Source organism: Lissotriton vulgaris, chromosome 11 (genome assembly GCF_964263255.1).
Source record: "Lissotriton vulgaris chromosome 11, aLisVul1.2, whole genome shotgun sequence".
NCBI lineage: Eukaryota > Metazoa > Chordata > Amphibia > Caudata > Salamandridae > Lissotriton > Lissotriton vulgaris.
In genome coordinates this window covers 173,786,287-173,806,926 of record NC_141699.1, presented here as the reverse complement: position 1 = coordinate 173,806,926, position 20,640 = coordinate 173,786,287, and the positions used below count along the sequence as shown (strand labels likewise).

The 20,640-nt window shown below is 48.1% G+C and overlaps 1 protein-coding gene across 1 annotated transcript in view; it reads left to right on the top strand.

Annotated features, from left to right (window-relative positions):
- NAA25 (N-alpha-acetyltransferase 25, NatB auxiliary subunit) overlaps nucleotides 1–20,640 on the top strand; it is an 893,576-nt gene that overhangs the window by 593,411 nt on the left and 279,525 nt on the right. Inside the window, exon 17 of the mRNA XM_086943077.1 lies at nucleotides 18,772–18,897. Within this exon, the coding sequence (XP_086799203.1) occupies nucleotides 18,772–18,897 (126 nt within the window). The remainder of the gene's footprint in view (nucleotides 1–18,771; nucleotides 18,898–20,640) is intronic.

Genomic DNA, 20,640 nt, shown 5'->3' with positions numbered 1-20,640 from the left:
TAACTAATTCTCTGTCTACCCTCATCGCCTGAAAACAAAGTCTTTTAAAAGTCACCTTTCCTTACGTGTAATCGTCGGTCAGCAGAACACGACCCTCTGGAATCAAGAAGCGTAAGCCAAAAGTCTGCTCTTTGAGCCAATTCTTATACCCTAAAACTAAGGCTAAACTAACTAATTTCACATTCCAGCAGCTGAATTCTAGCTCCCCATTGGCTGAACCCCCTCACGCCACAGTAAACTGAGACATCTTCCACCTCGAGTCCGGGCTTTTACACAAAGCCATTGTTCATGCACAGAGTCCTGGCAGCACTACCTTAGGCTGCTACATTTTGTAGCAAAGATTGTTCATGTAGTGCACAAAAATGCCGCGACTCACATTCCTGACCTTGAGCCTGTCCGTTCTGAGCTTCTCGTGGCACATTACCAAACCTCTCCACAGAGTCGCCTTTTGAAGTTCTTTTCAAAAACTTTTCACAATAAAAGTTCATAGGCTTCTCAACTTTTTCAAAATAAGTTTTCTCTCGTGGCTTTTACATCAGTAGGCCTCTTTCAGAAAGCGTCAATTTTCTGCGCCACTTTTGCTTGCGTCACTAAGCCCCTTTTAGCTTGCGTCACTTTTTTTCAGAATGAATTATTTTTCTGCAGCCAACTCTATGCTTCTTTCAGTAAACTATTATTTAAACAAACACAAAACAATAATTAATTCAGGAAATAAATGTCTTTCTGTTTCCCACCCTCCATTGCTAATGTTAACCCATTAGTATAAGTCACCTAACAGAAGCAAAAGCACAAAGAAAAACGACATTTAAAAATCTACCATTCTTCATGAGGTCCAGCAGGATTCTTTATAAATCTGGAAAAGATAATCAGACACAATAGACAAAAGCACATATAAATGAGCACATGCCATTACTTGATCAGCCGCATTAGTGTTTGACAAAGACAATAGGACAAACAAAACAACATTAGTTAATTATTTAAAACGTACATGCAGATGCAACAGAAAGCACATAATATTAATCCCTCATGTTTGTGTATGCAATTTTACTCTAGGTTGGTTTAGTAATACAAATCATGCACAAACCCATTAATATAATTAATCAAGTTATGGGAGATTAATATCACGAGCCAGAATAAAATCATTTCTGAAGCTCGCTCCATCAGTTTCTTGTTGTGTTTTAGTTTTGCCTTCTGACCCTTTTTTGGTCCTCCTTTCCTATGAACACATTTCTTTTGTGGCCTCTACACTATGTGTACTGCCAATCAGTCTGTTACTCCAGTCCTTGCACTGATCGGTTGGTTTTTTATCTCCGTTTGTGGTATGTTTCTTCCCACACTTGTTCTGTCTTTCTCTGCAGCTTCAACCAGCCTCCCCACCCGCCTTTTTTCTGTCTGGCATATTTATTTTTTGAAGATGGAGGCTGGTTTTCTGAACAGGCTCCCCTTTGTCGGGCCTTGTTCATCTTGCTCTTTTACAGTCCCAGATTTCGGTCTTTGGTGCTCTAGTCTCACGTTTTTTCATCTGCTGTGTTTTCTTTTGGTCTTCTCTCCACCGCCTTATTGTCGCCATTCAGTCGGTGGTGTTTATGACTGATCACTTTCTTTTTCTGGGATGTGTAATATCTTCCACGTCCTCTATTCTCTTATGCGGTAACGTGGCTGTTGCCGGGCCACCACTTTCACATTCCGGACACCGTCTTCTGTTCTGCACATTCTATGTACCCTACTTCGGTATGTTTTATTATACTATATATATGGTACATTTCAATGAGAGAGATATATATATATCTGTTGTGTATGTGGTCATACATCTTTTAATTGGTATATTTGTAGAGAGTCATGATATGTTACCTTTGTAGGAGGGGGCACGTTTTTTATTACGGTGTTGCGTTTGTCCACAAGTCCCACAGAGTCTTTATTTGTTTGTTGCTTTGCAATCACAAACCTTCCTCTACTTGGTTCGCTGGTATATGGTCAAAGATCGTTTCTCTGAGTGTTTCCTGTGGCCGCAGATGGTCTAAGGCCGGCCTTATTGTTGTTTTCCATGCTTTCTTACAGGTTGGGTGGTGCTTTGCATCGCTTGCGCCTATGGCAGTGAGATTGGTTTTGTTGGTCTTAGCCATTATCCTAGGCTCTCAGCTCCGTCCGCTAAATGGTCCGGTTACCATTGAGGATGCTCTATTCTGGTGTACTTATCTCAACTGTTCTTCTCAGCCATTTTCATTCTGCTGGTGCCGTTGTCCTTTCCCATTATTTATCTGCTATTTCTAGTGAGTCGTCTCCCTCACCGACCCTTGAGGCAGTCGGCGGCTCTATCTTAAGACTGGTTGGTCTTAGTCCGGGGGTCTTTTGTGGACCAGTTTGCAGACCCTTCCTTGGGGAGGGTATTGCTTGGATATCTCATTCAAAGGTAAGGAATCTGCTGCTAGATGTCTCTATGTAATGAATTAGTTAATTACCTTCGGTAACGACTTATCTGGGAGAGACCGGATCTAGCCGCAGATTCCTTACTGACCCTCCCTTCTCCCTGCTCTGCAAACTTGGTTGTCCATTATTTTCCTAGATTCCTTCTGACATTTCATGTACCTTTCAGTTTAACAAAAAAATATATATGCTTCAGATTCCTGCTGGGACGTAAACACAGGTACCGACACCGCTGAGGATCAGTTCTTAATTATATATTTTATTCACTTTGTCAAGTATGGCATAACACGTTCCGACAGACACAGCTGCCTTGTTCACATAAAATGAGACGCTCAAATTAATGATTTAAATGCAGGCGACTCTGTTGATCCTTCCTACAGCATATAAATGGACGATATACTTCTTAGCATTAAATTCATAAGAACTTATTCTAATTTCTACTTCTCTGTTATATAAAGTGCAAGTGCTGTAAACATTCAGTGAAATAGTTGAACTTACTTTCAGTTCTCTTGGTATTTTTTAAAATCTTTTTGAATTCATAAATATTTGTAGGCTCTCCCTGTCCTGTTCGGAAGGCCTTAATATTATGAAGACTGTACATTTTTCTCTCTCAAGAAACTAGTGTCAGGGGGTGGACTTACAAGGACTTTCGGTGTCAGGGGGTGGGCTTACAAGGACTCTGTCGATGTCCCTTTTGGTGGACTACATTGCTATGGAAATGCTAGACACCCACTACCGACGCGCAGAGGTACTGCTTTGGAAAAGCTTGCCGGATCCAGTCTGGCATTTGGGGATAATTCAAAGGTAAGCAAGCTAGAGCCTTATCTACCAGATAAGGCGTTACCAAAAGTAAGTAACTTATTCATCAAACAGTTAAAAAAAAAAACTTTGATGCCAGTCAGTAAAAGGATCTACTTCAGTATACATTCCCAAAAATCTACACCACTCTTACTCCTAAACAGAGCTGACAAAATGCTTGCCACCACTCAAATTTTACAACTTCCACAATCAAATGACTCCTATTACAGTTCTCAAAAATGTTAAACCAAAGAGATTTTCAAGGTTTTTAAAGAATTTTATAGGAAGCTCTACACCCCAAATTGCAATGCAATAAAGAAAAGTGATTAGAGTTTCTCAGTTCCCTCCCTATTGCCTCAGTTTCAAAAGTTGAGGGTTCAAATTGCCAGAGACAACATTCGTACATTCTGTCATATAATGGTATAATGGAAAAGGCCCAGCTCTCTTCTCTCCCGACAGCGGTGATCACATTGAGTGGCAAAAAGGCTTAGAATAAAGTATCCTGGACTTTTCTTCCCCCCTGTGCTTAAATCCCATAAACTTGGAAACTCATTTTTTAATATAGTTTTGGTGCTTTACCCAAATCCCAAAGCAAATGTCAGGATTAAGGGCACCCAAAAAACTAAAGAGGGTCCCTGGGGTTCTAAATGTGGGCAGAGCAGGGCAGGGAAAAACCAGAAACAATAACGAAAACCTCTCCCTAACCATTAATTAATACATAGGTAATACATCCTAGATACGAAACAGCAACGTTTTCCCACAAAGCATTTATTTATTTAAAAAAAATATTGTATCAAAGAAGTCTTGTTTTTTAAAATGTATATGTAAATTAAGTTATATAAAAACTTTGCTGTACAGAATTCAAAATAGAGACCTCAAAACAATGACACCACAAGCCACAATAACATCAATCATACCATACATAACCCAACATAGATTTTACATTACACACTAAATAACAAAAAACAATTGCAATACACAAAATACTAAAATATTTTCAAGGCTGGGAGCAGCGCCGCCGCGCGCTTTGGAGTGGAACCTTTGCCAACAGTTCCTTCGTCAGTGCGCAGCAGATACAATTCACTTTGTAGTCAGATTTCATCTGTAGATCATGAGCAATTTATATAGCGTGGTGAGGAGGGCTCTTTATCATATTACATTCATGTGTACATACATAATTATATAAATGCAATGTTAAGGATACTTAACCTCCGATGGGGTCAAGGTGTCATATAAGCATCAGTCAATGCGGGAAATCTGTTGGTATGGACACAGCAGTCCCAAGGTTATAGCGCTATATAATAGCGACGGAGCAACCGAACAAATGACTTCTGGATAAGATATGGGAAGTTCTTAATATTCCACAGACGTGAGTACTGGTGAATCTAAAATCATGGGGATGTGCAAGGGATGATGCGGAATGTACAACGCAAAATGCAAAAAGCCTTGACGCCCGACACTATGGAATTCCTGAACAGTTCATGGCTGTAACTTAAGTCACTTTATGGGTCGTAGACTAGGTGGGTCTCTGCCTCTGTCGGGATGTATTACTTCTGTATTAATTAATGATTAGAGAGAGGCTTTCGTTATTGTTTCAGGATTAAGGGCACCACCTCTACATATTTTGATGTACACCAAGGTACAAGACAGGGATGTCCTCTCACTTTACCTAGCTCTTTTTACCTACTATTGACCCCTTAGTGAAACTACTTAACACTGCCCTTGATATTTAATGTCTCCAGTTTGACATTGATGTATATAAAAGAGCAGCATATTCAGGAAGACCTCCTTATCTTCTCGGAGGACATTCAAAATGCTATCCATCCCAAGTATTATCAATATTATCCATAAGCTCTTGGAGTTCTCTGGATATACCTTAAATAAGGAAAAAACTGAGTTATTTCCTTTAAGCCCACTATGCCTCCTATCACACTTGGGTGACTCAGGTCTTAAGTGGCAGTCCTAACGTCTTAAATACCTGTGGATTTAGTTATGCAAAAACTGCCACACTAATTTATAATTAATCCCAGACAATTGCCAAAGTTAGAGATCTTCCGACTGCATGGCCACCAAAATGAATCTTGTGGGTTGGCTTAAAATGCTCAAAATGATAATCACTCCAATTGCGAATTTTCTGTCATCCATGCCACCCTTGAAACTCTCCTCCTTCTTTTTCCAGGAAATAGATAAAATCACGTTAAAGTTCCTTTGAAATGACAAAAGAGCGAGGATCTCATACAAGTCCCTTAAGAAGAGCTTTCCTCTGGGATACTTGTAGATCTCTCCATTTTCAAGAGTTGTAAGCATTTCACTAAAGACCGATTTTGTGAACTAATGTGATAAATCTGAAAGAAACCAGTTAGTGTTAGATTCCTTACCTTAGAATATCCCCAGGCGTCGGACTGGATCCGGAAAGTTTTGCGTAGCAGTATCCCTGCTCGTCGGTAGGGCATCGTCTGCGGCTCCGCGTCAGTCGTCTGCGTCGTTGGCGCCTGGATGACGTCGTCGGAGTACTTGGATGCCGCCCTCGCACGCTGACGTCAGTTCCTCTTTTTTCCGTGCCAGCAAGCGCAGATCCGGAAAAAGCAGTACTCCTTAGTCACTTTTTGACTAACTTTTTCAATCTTTTTTGGATCCTGTTTCGAGTCGTAAAGACTATCGGTGGTGGTAGGGATGCCCGGGTTCAAGCCCTGTGCCGATTGCAACAGACTGTCGGTTACCGACTCCCACCGCTGGTGCCTTTATTGCCTTGGGGCCGACCATGATGACAAGTCGTGCCCGACTGCCGGGCCTTGGCGTCGAAGACTAGGCGGGGGCGGTTCCGTAAGTGCCTTGAGCTCCGGTAGTCGGCCCCGTGCCGTTCACGGCCCAGGTCGAGGAAGAGGTCGAAGGACCGGTTGCAGGGCCACAGTCATCGAAGCTCGGCGAGTCGACACCATTCGTCGGGCTCCAAGTCCTCAGGTAAGAGGCAGAAGAAGTCGAAGAGACAAAATCGTTCTTCCGACTACCCCGGACGCTGGCGCGATGCGGGCGGGGGTTCGGGCGACACGGCCGGGGGTTCGGGCGACACCGCACACGCTGTGCTCCGCCGGAGTCGCAGACGCCGCTGCCAGCTCCATACCCGCCGGTCCCTAGGCTGAAGGAGACGCCGGAGGATATCGATGCCTTCCTCATGGCCATGAGGGCGCTCTCTCCTCCGTCGGGTCTTGCTGTGGCGCCTTCGGGCCCTGCGGCCCCAACTGGGAGCCCAAGCGGGCCGATTGCTTCGGCCCCAGCGCCGTCGACGACTCCGGCCCCGATGCGCAGGGCCCTATCTTATCCGAGTCCGGGGCGCCGCTGGTCGACCTAACGACTCCTCTGCCGGCGCCGACCTCCAAGGTGTCATCCCCGACGCTGTCTCAGGACGACGTCGTCCCCGGTCCCTCCCGAGGTCCGGATCAGAGGTCGGACCGGCGTCGCTCGACGCCGCATTCGACACAGAGAAGAGCAATTCTTCTATGATCCGGCCCAATCCTTTGAACCTGACTATCAGGAGATGGGAGGCGAGAGGGACTGGTAGGGGTCTGAGGACCCGCTGGCACGGGAGTGCCAGTCGTTTCAGGACTGGGCACTGGAACTAGATGAGGCCAGTGGTTTGGACACTTCGCCCGACACTGGCTTGGTCTTTCCCTTCCTACTGTGGCTACGGAGGAGGGGGCTGCTTACAGCATGGTGCTGACGAGGGCGGCCAAGGCCTTGGTTCTTAAGCTCCCCGTCGCGGCCGTGAGAACTAACCTCCTCACTGAGGTCCCTTAAATGGCAGGCAAGCTCTTCGGAGTCTCTACTGCCGTTTAATGAGGCCCTTACTGACGTTCTGTTTGGCACTTGGTCCAGGCCGCTACAGGTCCCCCTGTAGATTGGAATGTGGCCAGGCGCCACTGCCCGGCACCGGGCGACCCTAGGTTCCTGTCCACCCACCCCACCCTGAGAGCCTGGTTATCCAGGCCTCTAACTACCAGACCGCATTCCCGACTGCACCACCTGATCGGGAATCCAAAAGGTATGAGCAGTTTGGTAAGAAGCTGTTCTCCTCACTTAGTTTGGGGTTGCGGTCGGTCAACACCGCTTGCCTTTTGGGCCGTTACACCCACTCTCTGTGGGACACGGTCGCGGACGTACTGCCAGCTTGCCCGGAGGAGGCCCGGGTCAAACTTGTTCAAGCTCTTGTGGAAGGGTGGGATGCAGCACGGTATTCTATCCAATGTGGGCTGGATACCACGGACTCGCTGGGCAGGGCGATTTCCACGACGGTGGCGGTTTGCTGCCACGCCTGGCTGAGGTCCGCCAACTTTTCGGCTGATGTTCAGAATTCCCTCATGGCCATGCCGTTTGATAGCCGTCGCCTTTTTGGCGACAAGGCAGATAGTGCGCTTGAGCTTTTCAAGGCCTCCAGGGCTACAGCCAAGTCCTTGGGCCTGTCGGGCCAGCGCCAGGCACCTTCTGCCTTTCGCTCCTTTCGTGGCCAAGGAAGGGGCACCCCCTCACGTCCTGCCAGACACGGGCCGCAGACTAACATCCAGCGCGGCGACGGACGTGGTAACCGCCGTGGCGGTGCCAGGGGACAGCGGCGAGGCCAGTCCACATCCACCCCTGCAGCATCCACCTCAATGCCTTCCTAGTCCGAGCTTTCAGGCCCATTCGACGCCAGTGGGGGCAGAGTGCGCCATCACCTACTCCACTGGCGCTCCATCACATCGGACAGGTGGGTGCTGCAAATCGTCCGAAGGGCCTACTCCCTCCCCTTCAAGGCGACCCCTCCAGCCATGCCACCGCATTACCACTGCGTGTCAGGGGATCGCTTGCAACTTCTGCAAGAGGAAGTTACGACCCTCTTGGCCAAGGGGGCCATCGAGCGCGTTCCTGGACCAGAAGTAGGGTGAGGGGTGTTACTCCCACTACTTCCTGGTTCCCAAGAAGGGCAAAGGGGTTCCTACGCCCTATCTTGGACCTGCGGAACGTCAACGGCTTCCTCCGGAAGGAGAAGTTCAAGATGCTGACTTTGGCTCAGGTCTTAGCTGCCCTAGACCCAGAAGACTGGATGGTAGCGTTGGACTTGCAGGACGCATATTTTCACATCCCGTCCTGCCCGCCCACTGGCGATACCTGCGGTTCACGGTAGGCTGCGAGCACTTCCAGTTGACCCTGCTCCCCTTCGGCCTTACCAGTGCCCCTCTGGTGTTCACGAAAGTGATGGCGGTGGTCACAGCCCATCTGCGCAGATTAGGGGTATCAGTCTTCCCCTATCTCGACGACTGGTTGTTAAAGGCGGGCTCGCCCCAGACAGTCGCCAGCGACCTCCAGACTACGGCCGACCTCCTGCACCTGCTGGGGTTCTCCATCAATGTGCCAAAGTCACATCTGTGTCCCTCTCAGAAGCTCCTTTTCATCGGAGCGGTTCTGGACTCGGCGCAGTTTCGGGTTTATCCTACCGAACAGCAGGTTCGGGATATTCAGGCTCGGATTCTGATCTTTCGGCCTTTATCCCGAGTCTGGGTCATGTTGATGCTGCTGCTTCTGGGGCTGATGGCCTCCTGCATCCTTCTGGTGCAACACACCAGGTGGCAGATGCGGGCTCTGCAGTGGAACCTGAAGTTTCAGTGGGCCCAGCATCAGGGCAACATGTCCAACCACGTCCTGATCTCGGAGGGCCCTTCGAGACAGTCGCAGTGGTGGCTCACGGACTGCGATTGGGTCAACGGCAGATCCCTCTCCCTACCCCAACCGGAGCACATAGTGGTGACGGATGCATCCCTCCTGGGCTGGGGGGGCCACATGGGAGAGGCGGAGATCAGAGGCCTCTGGTCTCCGGCGGAGTCCCGGCTCCATATCAACCTTCTGGAACTGCGGGCGATCCTGCTTGCACTGAAGGCATTCCTTCCCTCTGTCCGGGTAAGTGTAGTGCAGGTGTTCACGGACAACACCACCGCCATGTGGTACTGCAACAAACAGGGCGGGGTGGGGTTGTGGACCCTTTGACAGGAGGCTCTGCGCCTCTGGCAATGGCTGGAACACCAGGGCATCACCCTGGTGATTCAACACCTGGCAGGTTCCCTGAACGGAGGGTGGACTAACTCAGCCGCCGGTGCATGATGGATCACGAATGGCGTCTGAACTCGGACGTGGCGCAAGGCCTCTGTCAGCGATGGGGAGAGCCTTGGATAGATCTATTAGCCACCGAAGAAAACGCGCAATGTCATCAGATCTGCGCGTTGGAATTTCCAAGGCGGCACTCGCTCGGAGGTGCTTTACGTCATGTGTGGAGCTGCGGTCTATTGTACGCCTTTCCGCCTATACCACTTCTGCCCTGAGTGCTGAAGAATATCAGATGCGACCGGGCCAAAGTCCTCCTTGTGGCTCCGGACTGGGCACGAAGTACTGGTATCCCGAGCTACTCTGTATGTCAGTCGATCCCCCGATTCGTCAGCCTCTTCAGGAGGACCTTCTGTCGCAGCAACAGGGAACGTCCTCCACCCGAACCTGTCCAGTCTCCACCTCCATGCGTGGAGATTGAGTGGCTACAGTTGAGGCCATTTGACTTGCCTCCTGAGGTCTGTGATGTGATTCTGGCAGCCAGGTGTCCCTCCGCAAAATCGGTATACGCTGGCAGGTGGAACAAATTTGTGGCATAGTGCACAGCAAAGGCTGTGGTTCCCCTGTCTGCCCCTTTTCTGAGGTTCTCTTTTTTCTTTCTCTTGCCCAGCAGGGTCTGCTCTGGGCACTATCAAGGGCTACGTCTCTGCCATTTCAGCCTTTTTAAGGCTACCTGATCAGCCTTCTCTTTTCAAGTCCCCTGTTGTAAATAGATTCTTGAAGGGCATCACTCACATGTTTCCTCCTGTTCTTTTCATGATGCTTCAGTGGGACTTGAACCTTGTTCTTACTTATTTGATGTGCGCTCCTTTCGAGCCACTTCACAATTGCCCTCTTCGTCTTCTCACTCTTTAGACTGCCTTCCTGGTTGCCATCACCTCTGCCAGGAGAGTGAGTGAGCTCCAGGCTCTTTCTTCCAAACTTCCTTTCCTTTCAGTCCATCCGGACAAAGTTGTCTTGAGAACGCGTCCCTCTTTCCTGCCCAAGGTAGTTACAGCCTTCCACATAGGGCAGTCCATCACCTTGCTCACCTTCTTTCCGCCTCCGCATCCCTCGAAAGAGGAAGAGAGGCTCCACCGTCTGGACCCTAAACGCGCGCTCTCATTCTATCTGGACTGCACACGCAGTTCCGGGTGGACGACCAGCTCTTTGTTTTTTTATTAAACGTTTTTTATTTTCAGTACATAGTCAAGAACAGACATACATCCATTAACTAGAGTCTTCCATCAGTTACAATATTCGCATTTAATCCTCGGACACTACATACATAGCAAGGTTATTCAAAACTATCCACATCCCAATTCGGTAGTAATCTTCCCTCCCTCTCCTCCAACCTTACCCACCCTCTCCCCATTATTGACTTAACAGTGGTCCCACTGCAGATCAAGGGCTATTTTCAGGGGTCGGTGTCGCACTCAGTGGTTCACAAATGTTCCCTTGTGATTCATTCCACTTCCCCCGTATTCTCGACCATTGCTTGGGGCATCCACGATGGGTGTAAACTGCTTTTTCAGCTACCATAGCTGTGTCCATAGCATTTCCCCATTGCGACTGCGTGGGTAGCACCCCAGATCCCCAGTTCCTGGCTATATTACGCTTCGCCAATGCCATTCCTAGAGTTGCCCATGCTTTCAACCCCACATTAAGGTCCGTTGGTTGCCATATTTAAGAGGCAGCACTTAGGTTCTGCCTTGATCTCCGCCCCTCCCAACTCTGAGAGCTCGGTTACCACTTGCTCCCAGTAGGATTGTATCTTGAGGCATTCCCATATTATATGAAAGTATGTTCCGACCTGCCCGCATCCCCTCAAGCAAAGTGGGTCTAGTGCATGCCCAAGTTTGTGTATCATGGTACGAGGGAAATATACCCAGTGAAGCACTTTGAGCTGTATTAGTTTTAAGCGGGATGGAATCGCCGCCTCCCTGACCGAGGCCAATGCGTCCATCCAATCAGAGTCCTCTGTCACCTAGGTCCACCTCCCATTTGCTGCGTATTACTACCGTCGGGTCCGGGAGATTATTGATTAATTTCCAATATGTCTGAGATATGGCTTTTTTGGTCATATGGTCTGTGAGGAGTCTATCCTCAAGAGGCGATGCGTCGGCTAGCTTAGTGCCCGGGGGGGATAGCGCCCTTGAGTGCGTGTCTGATTTGGATATATCGATAAAGCTCCGAGTCTGCCAGTCCATACTTTTCTCGGAGAGCTGTGCATGTAATCATCTCCCCTCTTACCCATAGATTTCCTATGTTTGTGATACCTATTAGGTCCCATTGTTTGAACCCTTTAGTTTTTGCCAAGTTGCCCACTCTGTGTGTTTCCCAGAGTGGAGTGGCCAGTGTTAGCACCCCTTCCCATCCTAAAGCTTTCTGTGACGCGTGCCAGATTTTAATTGTGTGGGCCGTAGGGCCTGTCAGGGCCTGCCGTCTCTTGTTTGTGTTTAGGGCTTTCATAAGGTGGTCTCCCGGTAGGACGTGTCTATCTAATCTGTATGCTGGGTCGTCATGTGGGGCGTGGAGCCATTGATTGATGATGGTTAATTGTGCGGCCCAGTAATATAACTTAACACTCGGTAGAGCTATCCACACGTCGTACCAACTACGTATTCATTTAGAGTGCGCTATCCGGGCAGGTTTCCCGTCCCATAATGAGGAGATTTCGGCATCAATTGCCTTAAAATACGAGGGAGGGATCGGGAAGGGGGTATTATGAAGTGCGGATAAGAACCTAGGAAGTGCTAGCATTTTAAAAAGCGCCGCCCTTCCCAGCAATGTCAGCGGGTGAGACCGCCAATGTGAAACATCCGATTTCAGCCTCTGTAGGGGTTTCATCAGATTTTCCTCCATAAAGACACTCTCTTGGGAGGTGGTATAAATACCCAAGTATTTGAATCCTCTGGTCACTATTTGCAGGGGACAGTCCGGGGGAAGCGGTGGTGCCGAGCCATGTAGTATGTAGAGCAGCGATTTCGACCAGTTGATGGTATATCCTGACTTCCCGCCAAATGCTGCTAAAATATCTAAGAGGGCCCTCAGTGACTCTGCCGCGGACGTCCGATAAATCAGTACGTCGTCCGCGTACAAGGAGATTCAATCTTCCCAGTCCGCCTCCCATACTATTCCTCTGAGCAATGGTGTCATTCATATCCACATCGCTAATGGTTCCAATATTAATGCGAATAGGAGCCGGGAAAGCGGGCAGCCCTGTCGTGCCCCTCTTCCCAGTGTAATCGCCCGCGATATGACTGCTTGTCACCACATGGGCCAAGGGTGCTGTGTATAGCAGTCTAATCAACCCGCAGAATTTGGGGCCGAAACCCATCTTTCAAAGTACTGCAAATAAGAATGGCCATTCCATTAGGTCGAACGCCATTGTTGCAGCTAATGAAAGTATTGCTGCATCGTCTTGGAGCAAGTGAGTACGGGCCAGCACACCATTGAGCCGCCGTAGATATAGGGAGGTGTTGCGCCCAGGCATAAATCCAGACTGACCAGGGTGGATCAGTGTCGTTAGATCGGGTTGCAGTTGGAGTGCCAGCATTTTCGCCAAGATCTTTGCTTCAGCATTTATGAGGGAAATTGGTCGATAGGATGAGGGCTATTCCGGGGGTTTGCCCGGTTTGTGTATAGTCACTATGGCTGCCAACCTTTGGTCTCTGGGTAACGTTCTCTGTGTGAGGCTATCGGTGTACATGTTGAGCAAATGGGGGGTGACCTTACTTGCTACTTTTTTATATAATTCTATTGGTAGACCATTGGGCCCTATTGCTTTGCCAGTGTGAAGCGCCCCCAGTGCCTTTCCCACCTCCTCCGCCGATAAGTCTGCTTCAAGTGTTTCCCTGTCCTCATGAGATAATGTGGTCAGTGGTATGTCATCTAAAAACTGCACGCACTCCTCTTCCGTCACTTCTACTCGGGGTGTATACTTGCTCATAGTAAGTTGCTAATTCTTCCACAATCAATTTGGGATCTGTCGTCAGAGTGCCGTCATCAAGTGTCAGTCTGGCTATCCACCTGTCCGTTCTCTTCTTTTTCTCCAGCCATGCGAGCATTTTTCCCGTCTTGTCACCTAGTTCATATACCCTATGCATGGTACTTGTGTGTTTAGACTTTGCCATGTCCTCGGCGTTGGCTCTGAATTCCTGAGTTGCTAACACCAGGGTCTTTGCTGTGTCCTCGCTGGGATCCACGGTGTGATCCCGTTTCGCCAGCAGCGCTGTCGCTTCTAAGGACTCAATGGTTTGTCTGTGTTCCCGTTTGTGTTGGGTAATAATCGAGATGGCCTGCCCCGGATTATTGATTTGTACCCCTCCCAGAGCGTGGTTGGAGAGTTCACTGTCAATATGTTCTCTGTAAAATAACAATCAGTGGCAGTCACCAGGGCCTTCGCAATTTTACGGTTCTGTAGGTAGCCAGGGTAGAGTGGGTAGATTCTCCGTCTTTTGGGGAGTTGTGTAGTGTAGGTAAGTATTATCGGGGAATCATCTGAAATCCCTCTTGCTAAGTGCTCAATTGCCGTGACCTTCTCAGGGGCTACCGCCAGTGTCAGGATATAATCTATACGGGAGAGACTGTGGTGCGCACCTGAGTTAAAGGTGAATTGCTGCTCAGTGGGGTGTTTGAGTCTCCACATGTCAGTAAGGCCCATGGCGTCAAACACCCGAAGGACCTGATTAGATCTCTTGTCCCCTCTCAGTGGGTTACGGTCGATAGCCGCGTCACAGACTGCATTAAAAAAAAAAAAAAAAATTCATTGTGAATTGGATCATTTGTCTACAAAAAATAAAGGATTGAAAATACACGTTTACCCAGCTCGGTCCTGTTCATTTGATACGGATGTTTCCTATTGTCTTAAAGGACATTACTTGTATTTAACAAGAATAACTGTGTTGATGGGTGCTGATTCCAAAGTGTATGCTGCATTGAAATACCCTCTCATGAATAGGTCACCCTCCGGTAGGTCCAGTAGGAGCCTCCCGAGATCGCGAAGGGCTGTTTGGTGGAGCATCGGGGGGAATATATACTGATACCATATTATACACTCGCCCCTCCCATTGACAAGTGAGTGCGGTGAACCGTCCCTGGTCATCTGTCCAGGTTTTCGTGATTATCAGTGGGGAGTTTTTGTGAATTAAAATGCCTACCCCCCGGGATCCAGTGGTGAGTTCTGCATGCGCGGCCCTTTTGAACCCCCATTGGTTAAGCGCCTTACAGGCCGTTCCTGTCAAATGTTTCCTGCAGGAGTACCACCGTGGGGGCCTTCCTTTTTAGGTATTGTAGTACCAGACCGCGTTTAATTTTGTTACCTAACCCATTCACATTCCATGAGATGACTGTCAGGGGAGGGGCGAGTATGTGGGACGTCTGGGAGCTAGGTCCCGCTATTTCGCTACCTGGCATTACGTTTATGGGCTAGAGTACTTCGGCCTGGCGCTGTCAGCAACAATTCCCATGTGCGTACGCCCAGTGTCGGTGTAGGCATAAATGTCATTTTGAGGAGAGACTGCGTAACTTCAACTTTCAAACAAGCCCACATCAACTTAACAGTACCTAGTACTGCCCGCCCCCCCCACCCTGCCTCCCTGCCCGGCGGACCAACAACCATCCACCTCCCCAACTGAGCAGAGCACTTGCAGTCCCAAGTAACCTGTAAAACATTTAGGGGCGAGTCCTTGTGACTTTTGTGGGGTCCCCCTATAGGAATTAGTCCCAATTGCGCTACTTAGGTTCAATAGTTCCTACCTTCTGCCATTCTTAAGTTCGGTCCGGCAGTATCTGCCGTATGTTGTGGTAGGCCTCCACTTTCGGCATTCCCCCCACCTCCCCCAGCAGAGTTCCTGTACGAACTACATATGTAGAGCCGGGCAGCACCACTGGGATTTCGGTTGAAACTTCCAGGCCGTCGTCTGTGACGAGATCAGTTATAATGTGCGTCCCTCCTAGTCCTTCCTCCGTGCGGTTCCTCTCGTCATCCGGACTGTTACCTCGATTCCTGTGGCTATGCGCTGGTCGCCTGCCCTCCAGCCAGTCTCTTGCTTCTCCTGGGAACTCAAAGAACCATGTCTTCCCTTCGGACTCCACTCGTAACCTCGCTGGAAAAATCATGGAACATTTGATTTCTTTCGCCTGGAGCTCCTTCACCTCGGTGAAACTCCTTCGTTGTTGCGCCATCGCGGCCGTGAAGTCAGGGTAAAATGTGATCTCTGAGTTCTCGATCTTGATCGGCGGGCCTTTCCGGGCGGCCTAAAATATGACGTCACGGTCACGATAGTTAAAAATGCGCGCCAAAATTGGACGTGGAGGGTTTCCTGGGCGAGGTTTGCCTCCTGGCACGCGGTGGGCCCTTTCCACCGAGAAAAAAATTAGATAACCCTCGTGGTTGAAGCTGGTTTTGGATTAGATCTTATACAAAGAGGTCAAGGGCAGGACCCCCGGCCGTCTCCGGTACACCAACCAGGTGCACGTTATTGCGCCGGGACCTGCCTTCCTGCTCATCCAGCTTAGTCTTTAGCATGCTGTTGTCTTGCTCCAGTTTGCGTACTCTTGAGTTGCAGGTCCGCCGTTTCCACCGTTTTTACCGTCGTCGTTTTCTCCACTATACCCAGGTGGACCGACACTTTGGCTAGGTCTGCGCGCATGAGAGATGTCCATTGAGATTGTGCCCATGGAGGATTGCATTGATTGCAGTGTCGCCATTACATCTTTTTCGGTGATCCCCATGGCACTGGGGCTGCATTGACGCGTGGGTGGAGGGTTGCTGTGCGTCCCCTTTTGCTAAGCCTGCACTATCTTTAGTGTAGGCATATTTGTCTAGCCGGGGAGCCGGTTGCACCCTAGGTCCCCTGCCACTCATGTTCGCTTGCTGTGACGCACTATCAATTGATCTGTGTGGGTCGTGGAGCAGCGGCGTACAACCTGACTTCCGCGTTTGTCCCCCCTCTTCAAAGTCGGCCCGGGCCCGGGCCGAGCACTCTGTCTCGCTCGGTACCTTTTATCTGGGCCTGCTCCGCTTCCGCTTACCCTTGCTGTGGGCTCCTGGGGGATCGTGCACACCTACTGTCTTACACGTTGTCTTTCTCTCCTGCGGGGTCTGCCGGCAATCTCAACCAGGCCTGGGTCGTAGTGTCACCTGGGCCGCCCGCTGGTGCCGCTTATCAGCTACAGGCCCGGAGTCCGGCTCCCTGCACTGCACGCCTGGGTGGGGGGTCGCTGGTTGTGGCCGGGCGATGTGTGGGATTTCGCTGCCCGTCTTTGCCGCACCGCGGCCGTTAGGGTGCCCCACCGCGCCCGCTCCGACTCTCCCTCACTGTCTGGGCCACTCGCGCCTCTTCTGGACTTCCAACGGGACGGTCTAACACTGGCCGGCGCCCCCCGGGGTTCCGGCACCGTTTCTGGTGTTTCTTGCCGCCGCCGAGGATGAGCATCTCTTCCGCCGCCCAAAGCACTGGGTCTCCGCAACTTTAGTCCCCGGCTCTGACCCTCCGTACAGGCCGCGTTTTCCACACCGGCAGATCTCGGCCCAGGTTCGTAGCACAGCGACAAGGGTAGGTTCTACTGGTAGCAGATGCGCTCCGGTTGCAGAATCACTGTTGTTGCTCCTTTTTTTTGGCAGGATTAGTATGCGGATATCGTGGGGAAACTTTCCTGGTCACAGAGCTCTTCTAAGCTGCGGCCATCTTGGCTGGTCGCTAGCCTCGCCCCGACCAGCTCTTTGTTTGTTACGTGGGCACTAAGAAGGGACGGGCGGTGCACAGATGGACCATCTCTCGGTGGGTCGTGTTGTGCATCAAGGTATGTTACTCTTTGGCTAAAAAGGATCCTCCTGTTGGGCTGATGGCCCATTCCACTCGAGCCACGGCGGCTACTACTTCCCTGGGTCGGGGAGACCCCTTGCAGGACATATGTCAGGCAGCTACGTGGGCCTCGCTGTACACGTTTGCTAGACACTACCGCCTAGACACCCAAGTCCGGAGAGATAGCTTTTTCAGCCTTTCTGTTCTCCAGGACTTTCTGGTGTGATCATTAGTTCGCAGACCCACCACTGGGTTTGGTATTGCTGGGGTATCTATTCTAAGGTAAGGAATCGAGCACTAACCTGTTTCTTTCATATGCACAAGTTATTTACCTTCGGTAACGATATATCTGTAAGAAACAGTAGTTAGTGTTAGATTCCTTACCGCCCCACCCATCCTCCCCGTTCTGCGAACCAATATCTAGGGTTAAGGTTCTTCCCTTTGAGGGCCCTAGTTTCATAGCACCAGTACCGGTTTTTATTATGGCTCTGCGTTCCTGGAGCGGAAAAGCTGTGTATAAGAACTGACGTCAGCACGTGAGGGCGGCGTCTACGTACTCCAAAGACGTCATCCCGGCGCCGACGACGGACGCGGAGCCGCAGACGACGCCTACTGACACGCAGGGGTACTGCTACGCAAAACTTTCTGGATCCAGTCTGACGCCTGGGGATATTCTAAGGTAAGGAATCTAACACTAACTACTGTTCTTACAGATATATCGTTACCAAAGGTAAATAACTTGTGCGTTAATACCTTGTTTAATTATGGTTTTAACTTTCTACCTAGTTTCTTTTTTACACAGACCGTGAGACTTTGTGTTGCTTTGTTTCTTCTTTCTTGCAGATCTCCTTTTCTTGTTTTTGTCTCACTAAGGAATCCTTACAGCATAGAGACATCACCAGTTTTTATAACACATTAGTACACAATGAGTGTAATTTCCCAGATAGTTACCTTGACAGAAACTATTTTCTTAATACTTGCCAATCTCTAAGCAACATTCTGTTTCCATTGCATGGTTTACTGTTTTTGTCAAATGCACTCTGAAGGATAATGGGATAATCTTGCAACAGGAAGATGCACTATATTATCGGAGGAAAATGTTTACCTTTTTGTATTGAGAAGTGCACATCGATTAGTGAAGTAGCTTTTTTTTTTTGTTTGTTAATAAAACAAATATTTCTGATAGTTCTCTGATTGTTTAGCATCCAAGCCATCTCTTAATTCGATCTGCACTTGCAGCCATGTAGTAAATTTGCACTAGATTAACGTCTTGTGTTTTATTTTAAATGTCTGTTGCCTCATTTCGTGTGGATATCATGAGAAGAAAGAAAAACATTTGTAAAGAATGAAACTTTGTAAAAGCTAATGTATTGCAATGTTTTAATGCTTTGAGAGAGGAGTGTATGGATGCCCTTGTTCAAATTGCTCCTTAGTTTACGCTTAAAGAGGCCTAGCAGAAAATGTTAGTGTGTGATTACATTATATGTGGAGAACAACCTAGCTGAAATCCAGATTTGCACTGGGAAAAGACCAGCTTGATCGTAAGCATTCAGGTCATGTGTTGCTCCGTTTGCTCTTATGCAAAGGCAGTATGCTAATTTCTCTGCTGTTCTACCTTTGGTCTCAACAGATCTGTCAGCTTAGAAGAAAGTATAAAGTCCATGGGTTTGAGTCCAGAGGAGGATGACATTCCATGGACGGACCTGCGGGACAACCGGGACCTGACTGTTCTCTTTAATTGGGATCCCAAAGACCGGTACGCAAGTCTGTTATAAGAAACTGAGTTAGTTAAGTCATTGGACCAAAAGGAGAATTATTTCATACATCCAGGGACTAGACTATATTGTTAAATTTTTTAAGAGCATTTTTAATTTGTTTAAAAAAAATAAAGCCTACACAGCGGCAATATCCCGAAATCAATTTTCCGCTGAAATGTTTTAGTGCATTTATTATAAAGAGAGTGGAATGCAGCAGGGGGAAAATGGGGCATTTAATTGACTTATTTGTCAAAAGACCCCAAAAAGAATGTAGGGCTTGGGTTTGGATTTCCCTCATCACTATCATTAGATGTATTGCCCATATACAGAAACACTTTGAAATCCCTTGTTTGTGGAATATATCGATAGATACATGAGGGTATCTATATTGCCACGTAAATAATTTGAATTTTGATTTCCTCAATGAAACTTGCATTTAAAACCGTATCGCTCTTAATCATCTTTCAGTAAAATACATTGAATGTTTTGGTAGCACATTACAGGTAACCTTTGAGTAATATATTGGTAACAAGTAGCTATGAATTTTAGTTATGTTATTCAAGAGAAGGTTTTGCGGGTATGATAAACCACACGGTCTGAAGGCCCCAAGGTGGCATTCTAGAAAAAATATGTTGGCTTTTGTGTATAATAATATACATCTACGATCCTCTTATACTGTATATGGATCAACACACGATCTGGATATGTCAGGGAAATAATAATTAGGCTAGAAGTGCTGATGTCGGTCATACATCTAAGAATCCTGCAGTATATTTTTATCACCACATATGATAATAAAATCACATTCTTCTTACATTAGCCACATGCATTATCTATATTCCAGCTCTAGCTTTATATTGGCTGGGAAAGAAAGTATGTTGGCATTAGATAAATGTACCTTGATTTGTATATGAGCCTGTAATAAGAGCTGATCTTTCGTCCAGTGTCATTGCTTTCTTCTGCTCAAGCTGAGCTTTCCATTCCCTCCAGGGATTTTCATAATCTGTCCTAGACTTGCATGCTCCTGAAAAACTGAAAATGCACATGTTGCCCATTCTAGTCTTCCATCTCTACAGACCTTAAACATGGTCTACTCCCCAAGCGCCAGTCATACTGCTTTCCAGTCACTCACCACTAGTCAATAGTACTTCTACATTTGTCCACACAACCAGACATTTTGCTCTCTATCCCTCGACATGATGTAAGTTCTATAAAAATGATCTTCCGGTCAGGTTGGTTCTTGGCTGAGGGAACTGTCTCATTCCCAGTACTTTTCGCTCAGACAATTGTGCTTGCTTTCTCTCAAAAAATACACAGGCTGGCAAATAGGACGTTTCGATAAGTATTTATTGGTCCAGCTACAAACTGGTGTAAAACATATATGCTGCGACAATCAGGAGACCAGCATTCAAAAGGGATTGCTAGTACCAATATAATAGTAGATACATTTCTACCATAGTGTTAATAATAACAACATAAGCATTTCAGATAAAAACACTAGCACTTGCATATTCCTAAAGTGCGCACCCTAAGTAATTTGGCTAAATGTACCTATCCTAACCTGATGGTTTGGAATGAAGGACCCCATCTCTGCGTCAAGGATGACAACCCCCAAGGGATGTCAGAATGCTGCGTGTCGGAGATTCGGCATGCAGGACACCCCGTCTTAGCCTGGAAGGAATTCTCCTCTAATTTTTTGGAGGGAGTTGGGGCCTTTTATGCTAAAGTGGTCACTCCTGAGT